The 7,375-nt window shown below is 47.1% G+C and overlaps 1 protein-coding gene across 11 annotated transcripts in view; it reads right to left on the minus strand.

The window, feature by feature from the left end:
- ARHGAP22 (Rho GTPase activating protein 22) overlaps positions 1 to 7,122 on the minus strand; it is a 169,452-nt gene extending 162,330 nt beyond the window's left edge. For 3 of the 11 annotated variants that reach the window (XM_064594928.1, XM_054508267.2, XM_054508266.2), the window contains exon 1: positions 6,892 to 7,051. In XM_064594928.1, the coding sequence (XP_064450998.1) occupies positions 6,892 to 6,943 (52 nt within the window). In that variant the 5' untranslated portion in view covers positions 6,944 to 7,051. Of the gene's footprint in view, positions 1 to 6,891 lie in introns of all 11 variants that reach the window. The other 8 variants (XM_054508271.2, XM_064594935.1, XR_010412498.1 and 5 more) reach the window with 7 other exon arrangements.
- Positions 7,123 to 7,375: the final 253 nt, after the last annotated feature.

Genomic DNA, 7,375 nt, shown 5'->3' on the forward strand with positions numbered 1-7,375 from the left:
ACACTGGAGAAATAAGACAAGGTGCCTGGTTCCAAGGAGAGGGTCCCTATGCCCCTACACAGAGTCTCCATGAGGCACAAATTGATCATTCCACTTTCTTTTCAAAAAAATTGTCAAAGGCAACAGCTCAGAGCCAGTGATTAATAGAATCCAGTGGTTTGTCTGGACAGGAATTCTTATTCATTCAAGAATTACTCTGTGCCCTCCCTTAAATGCTCTGTTTTTTTTTTTATTAGATATGTAATCCTTATAAAGTTTCTGTGATATGACCTCTCATGATCTCCCTTTTATAGTGAGGAACCCAAATGGAGAGATTATGTAACTTGAATAAGCTCATAGAGTTAGTGGTGGGCCTAGGATCTACATCCAGACCTGGCTTTCTCCAAAGACTAGTCTTATCTTTTCAGAATTGGGAAAATGATGTCAGCAGCAAGGTGGGATTGTTGACTTTCCCTGTGCACTGGTAAGGTAACAGGACTTGGATCACAACATGCGGCAAAGAGGAGGAGGGAGCAGAGGTCTGGGTAGAGGAGGGAGGGCCATTGCTTAACAGAACACTGGGCAGAACTGGTCTTCAGGATGCCCTGACTCTGAGATGGCATTTAGGGCAGCTATCTGAAGGTCAAGGCCATGGGCATCTACATTCCCATGTTCATCTTCACTTTCCTCCCAGGTCACCAGGGTGCTTCTTCCTCCTCTCCTTGTTTCTGGGGTCTCTGGCTGGCACTGACAGCCATCTAATGTGTTGAGAGAAGCCAGTTTGCACCACTAACCCAGTCCTACTGCAGGGAGCTGGATGGGCATGTTTCAGATTCAGGTGGGGGATTTGATGGCCGTGGCCAAGGCTGTGGTCGATGTCCCTAAAGGCAGAGGTTCAGCTGTGAATGAGCACTAGAGATGGGTCAGCTCAGATCTGGGTTGAGTCCTGCCTCTGCCACTCATTGGCTGGGTGCCCTCAGGAGTCAAAAAGTACTCCCCGAGTCTCAGCTTCCTTATCTGGTGGACAGGGGGAGCTGCTCTGCCCCTAGGAAGCAGGGGCAGCATTAAATGAGACTGCAGGGGAGGGGGAGCTGCAGAGAGCAGAAGGGCTGTGAGCCCTCTCTGAGGTTTGCTATTTTGCAATCACCCTCAGGGTCAAATCACTTCTCCCAGATGTGCAGGAACAGAAATCATCGTAAGAAATGGCTCCCTAAGGAAACCCTCTGACTCAGCCCCTCCTTGGTTCAGTCGCTGGGGGTGGGTGAGTGTGGGCTTCCACTTGGCTCCCCAGCGGACAGTGTGTCTGGCAGAGTTTCTGTCTAGACATTCACTAGGGGCTCTGCCGAGCCTCTCCCCAGCCTCCTTGTTCCTGGGGCACAGACGCTTTAGGGCTGCCAACTCGGAGCCCATGAAAACAAGAGGGCTCCTTCCTGATGTTATGGGCTGTATCCCCCCTAAAAGTCATATATTCAAATCCTAACCCCCGGCACCTCACAATGTGACTGTATTCGGAGGTAGGGTCTTTAAAGAGGTAATTAAGTTAAAATGAAGTCATTAGGTCCTAGTCCAACATAACTGGTTAGAAGAAGAAATTGGGACACAGACACACACAGAGGAAGACATGTGGAGACACAGGGAGAAGATGCTATCTGCAAGCTAAGCGGAGAGGTCTCAGAAGAAACTAACCTTGGCCGATATCTTGACCTCAGACTTCTAGCCTACAGAACTAGGAGAAAATAAATTTCTGTTGTTTAAGCCACTCAGCCTGTGATACTTTATTGTGACAGCTAGAGCAAACTAACATACCTGCTTTTCCTCCTCACCGTGAGTCAGTGTGAGGGGTGAGGGGCAATGAGAGACTGGTGCAGGGATGGATTGGTTACCCAATCAAGGCCAGGAGGCAGCGGTATCAATTACAAATATACACACATGCGAGAGAGCCTCAAAATACATGAGGCAAAAATGGATAGCAGACAACTGAATAATAAGAGTTGGAGATTTCATATCCGTCTCAATAATTGCTAGAACAATTAGACAGAGCATGAGCAATGACATAGAAGGTCCGAGCAACAGGATCAACCAATCTGACCTAATTGCTATGTATAGGACACTCCTTATAATGGGTACAGAATACACATTATTTTCATGTACCTATGGAACTTTCTTCAGGATAGGTCATATGCTAAGCCGTAAAACAATAAACCAACTAGTGAGTGGGTAAACAAAATGTACATCTGTACAATTGAAGTATGATTCAGCTAAAAAGGAACAAACCACTGATATATACAAGACCATGAATGGACCTCAAAAACTATGTTAAGTGAAGGAATCCTGATGCAAAAGACTACATAATATATGATTCCATTTCCATAAAATGTCTAGAAAAGGCAAATTTATAAAGACAAAATGCAGATCAATGGTTTCCTTGGGCTGGAGTGGGAGTAGGGATTAATTGCAAATGTGCACCAGGGAACTTTTTTGGGTGATAGAAATGTCTTAAAATTGGATTATGGTGATGGTTGTACAATTCTACAAATATACTAAAATGGGTGAATTGTACTCTTAGAATGGGTGAATTGTACACTTAGAATGGGTGAATTTTACACTTTAAGTGTGTAAAGTAAATACATACACATATGAGGGGCTCCTGGGTGGCACAGTTGGTTAAGCGTCCATCTCTTGGTTTCGGCTCAGGTCGTGATCTCGGGGTCATGAGAATGAGCCTGAGGTCAGGCTTTCCACTCAGTGAGTCTGCTTAAGTTTTTCTCTCCCTCTCCCTCTGCCCCTCCCCCTGTGCTCATTCTCTTTCTCTCTCTCTAAAATAAATAAATAAATCTTTAAAAAATAAATAAATTCATACATACACATATGAGATAATAATAAATGATGTGAAGAAAAATAAGGCAGGGAAGAAGGGTAGGAATGTCAGAGTGGGTTGCAAATAGTCCAGTCATTCATGGCATTTGCCAAATACTTCCAATCCCTCCCTTCTAGGCACATGGTAGGATGACACTTCCTGGACTCCTTATGGGTAGTTGGACAATGAGCTGGCAATGAGTGTGACCTGTGGGACTTCCAGACTGAGGACTGCATTGCTCACCTGAGACCTTCCTAGAGCTCAGTCTCTCTCTTGACCCCGTGGCCTGGCCGCCAGTACCATGGGATGTGATTATTTCATCAGCCTGGGTGTTTGAGTCACTATGATGGACAGGTGACCCATGACTCAGTTACTGCATGACCTATCCTACTGGGACACAGACAGGTGGTCAGGGAAAGCCTTAAAAGAAGATGGTAAAGGTCTAAGGGAGGTCAGTTGTGAGCCGTGTGGATGTCTGGGGGGAAGGGTACTCCAGAGAGAGGGCAGAGCACATGCGAAGACCTGGGGCATCTGAGGAAGAGCAAGGAAGCCATGTTGCTGGTGCTCAGCAAGCGGGGGAAACAGGAGATGATGTGACAGGTAATGGTGAGTCAGCTGGAGGACAGACATGGGAATCCACTGGGATGTGCTGAGCGAGTGCCACTTCTCATCAGGTTTAGGCTTTAAAAGCCTTGTTCCAGCTGCAATATTGGGAGGAGATGGAGGGGCCAGAGGTAGCATCAGGAAGACCAGTAAGGAGGTCTTTATAAGCATCTAGGTGAGAGCTGACTTCACATACTTCGGCCACATCATTCTTCCTATAAATAATTCTCCCCCCCCCCAGCTTTAGTAGGATATAATTGACATCCAGCACTCTGTAAGTTTAAGGAATACAGCATATAATTTGATTTACATCTATCGTGAAATGATGACCACAATCAATTTAGTTACCATCTCATGTAGGTACAAAAAAAAGAGAAAAAGAAAAAAAATGCATTTTCCCTTGTGATGATAACTCCTAGGATCTCCTCTCTTAACTTCTAAATATATCATACAGCAGTGTTAATACAGTCACTGTGTTATACACTCTACTCCTCTACGGGACTTGTTTATAACGGGACATTTGTACACTTTGACCACTTTCCTCCAATTCCCTCTCCCCCTGCCCCACTTCCAGTAACCACAGATCTGATCTATTTTTCTTTCTTTTTAAATTGGAAGTGTAGTTGACATATAATATTGTAAGTTTCAGGTGTCCTATAAATCTGATCCAATCAGTCCTACACTTACAACTTTCAATAGCTCCCTAGTGCCCATGAAAAAGAGTCCAAGTTTCTTAACATGGCATCAACCTACCTCTCCTGTACCACCTACTACTTCCTTTCCTATGATTTCAGTTCCCCTGTCTCTGAGTCTCCTATTCTCCCACGCTCTCTCCTCCCCACCTGGGTCCCTGCGTTTTCCTCATGTCCCTGCCATCCACAGCAGGGAGGGGAGAAGAGATGTTCCAGAGAAAGACCAAGTGAGCAAAGCCAGAGTAGGAGGGCACCGGGGTGGGGTGTGATGGAGGATGCCCAGTCCAAGCAGCCCCCTGGCCTTGGTCTTGAAGGCTAGCTTGTGGGCCAAGGAGCTGGGGTCCTCAAGGGATGACTGGACTCAGAGCTGCTTTCGCCTTCCTTCTGGACTCTTTGGCCCAGTATGGGCAGAGGTTACCATCTTCCTGCCCAACATGATTCAGACTTGCACTGGCTACTCATGGTGGGAAGTACCCAGGAGTATCAGCTAATTGGGAGAAGCCACAAGTCCTTGGGAGAGAACCGGGCAGGCCAGTGGGGGGCAGCATGGGAAGCTGGTGAGCAAAGAGGCTGCAGCTGGTCCAAACGGGCAGGATCGTGCCACAGGAAAAGCTTACAAGTGGCGGTGCCCATGGCTGGGTGAGAGTTTTAGCCAGGTCTCCCCAAATGAGAGACCAAAGTGCTGGCTGGCTTCTGGCTTCCTGCTACATGGCAGGTCCTTGACTCAACAAAACTCTGGGCAGAGTGAAGAAATGAAGCACAGCACCACAGTTTAACCCCAAAGAATCTCCCATTTGCCCTAATTCCCTGGAAATAGCCATTAAAAGCAAGCTCAAGTTCCCAAATGACCTCCTCCGGAATCTATGGTGAGAGAGTCGAGAGAAGAGGGAAAGTCAGAGAGAGAGAGACAGACAGACCGACAGAGAGAAAGAGAGAAATCGAGAGAGGAAGAGAGACAGAATGGCCGACCCAGAGAGACCAAGGATGAGGAGGAGAAACTGTTTCCCCTCTGCTAGCCAACTTTCCTATTTTCAGAAGCCTTCTACAGAACAGCATGGCTGATCCTTTTTTATAAAGCTGCCAAGTTGTTTGTGGTCAGATAATGATTTTAAAATTAATTAAGTCTAAAGGAAAGAAAAGTACCGATGCACGCTACCATGTGATCAATCTCTAACACGTCACTCTAAGCCAAAGATGCCAGACATAAAAGGACACATGCTGTGTGGTTGCATTTATATGAAATATCCAGAGTAGGTATGTCCTAGAGACAGAAAGCAGATTGGTCGGTGCCAGGGCTGGGGGAGATGGGGAGACACTGCTCAGTGGGTATGGGGTTTTCTTTCAGGATGGTGAACATGCTTTGGGACTAGAGAGAGGTGGTGGTTGAACAACATCATGAATGTACGAATCACCGCTGAATTAATGGCTCGCTTTAAAATGGTTAATTGGGTTATGTGAATTTCACTGCCCTTAAAAATTTAATTCAACCAACTTCTTTAAATTCAAGTATCTCGTGCAATACCTCATTTGTCTTTTCCTTAAAGAATTAGCATCGGTACTCTGAAGCCAGGCAGGGGTGGGGGTGGGGGTGGGTGGGTGTCTGTTTACTGTGAAAATCTGGTGGCCAGAAGCTTCCACAAAAGCAAGTGACTTTTCCTTTCAAATCAGATGATACTGTAAACCCAACTGAGGGGAAAATATCTGGAGCTTTTACAGACCCCTAATGCATTGGAAGTAAACAGAATTAAAGGCTAATTCCAGCTGCTCCCCATCCCTACTGTAGAAAGGGAAATCCAGGAGATGACATATTATGAGCAGTGTCCCGTAGCACGTGTCCAGCCCAGTGTCAGATCCCGGCGACCTGGCTTTGTGAACACAGAGCTTGACTCCTCATCCCTACACACAACCACTCAGACCCCAGCACGGGCCGCTGTGTGCCGTCTGAAGCCTCCCCAGCCTCAGTCGGGTGGTTCCGGGCCCTGCCGGCACATGAGGTTCACCTGGGAACCGAAAAATATGCTGATGTCTAGAACCCACTCCAGACCAATCTCCCAGTATTTAAAAATATCTGGGGATTTTTTAAAAGCTCCTTCATGATTCTAACGTAGAGCTAGGTTGAAGACCACTGTCTGCGTTTCTTCCTCTGGTATCTGGGATTTCAATCATCCTCGGAAAGTGTCCAGGTCCAAAGAACATGAACCACCCAGCCAGCATCTGTGTGCTCCCTCCCAAAAGCAGCTGCACGACCACCCACAGAGCACCTGCACGTGACCCACCCTGAGGGGTGTCTCACTGTGCCTCGGTTACCTCCTGGCACTTTACTGGGGGCTACTGAACCAACTGCCTGGCTGGATTGCTTCCAAGCAGGATACAGGGCGGCTCTAGGATGTTCCTTCTTCCCCGTGAAGGACCTGTCTTGTCCCCACAGTCTCTGGGCATGGTGGTCCTTCCAGACTCTGAATGTCATCAGAGCCCTGAGTCACTGGACTCAAATCCCTCCAACGATCATGGTCATGTTGAAGGCTCTGTGTTTCAGGCAGACACAGAACAGCTCCCAAGTTCAGGGGTGAGGTCTGTGGGCACCATCAGCCAGTGCCCAGGCCTTGACCACAGATGATGCCCCTTAATGCTTCCAGCCCACAGGACCAAGACAGCTCCTCGAGTGACCCCATCTCTCAGCCTCAAGTGACCCCATCTCTCAAGCCAGAAGCCAAGAGCAAAGGTAATCATAGTCCAGATAGCATAAAATAAAATTCTTACCGAAATATCTGGCTGCAAATGTTCTTCTTTTGCTGGAAGCTGTCGGCAGCATAATGAAGCTGGCAGACTATGTGCAAATTTCTTGTGTATCCTTTTTATAAAGAACCAACCACATCCTCAAGCAGACAAGCTAATTCCTGTTTTCCAGTAACAGGAGATCAGCATCTATAGAAAAGAAATATATTTAGAATGCCCTTTATCTGGTGTTTTCTTGGATTTCGAACAAGAAGCCTTGCTGTGAGGAATTAGTCTCTTAAATACAAGTGGGCCCAGGGATCTTGGAATGGCCTTGGGCAAGTCACGGGACCGCTGGGTATCAGTTCCTCATCTGTTAAATGGGAACAATAATGACAACTGCCCCTCCGGGCGAGCAGGGCATCAACAAGACGAGGAAGGCTGCAAAATAGCAAAGCCCTTCACACGTCAGATGCTCTGCTTGGTCCTGTCCATCAGCTGACCTGGATTCAGAAGGAGCTGTGTTTCC

Source organism: Mirounga angustirostris, unplaced genomic scaffold (assembly GCF_029215605.1).
Source record: "Mirounga angustirostris isolate CCGP_5_RB_7025 unplaced genomic scaffold, mMirAng1.0.hap1 SCAF_6, whole genome shotgun sequence".
In the NCBI taxonomy this organism is placed as follows: Eukaryota; Metazoa; Chordata; class Mammalia; order Carnivora; family Phocidae; genus Mirounga; species Mirounga angustirostris.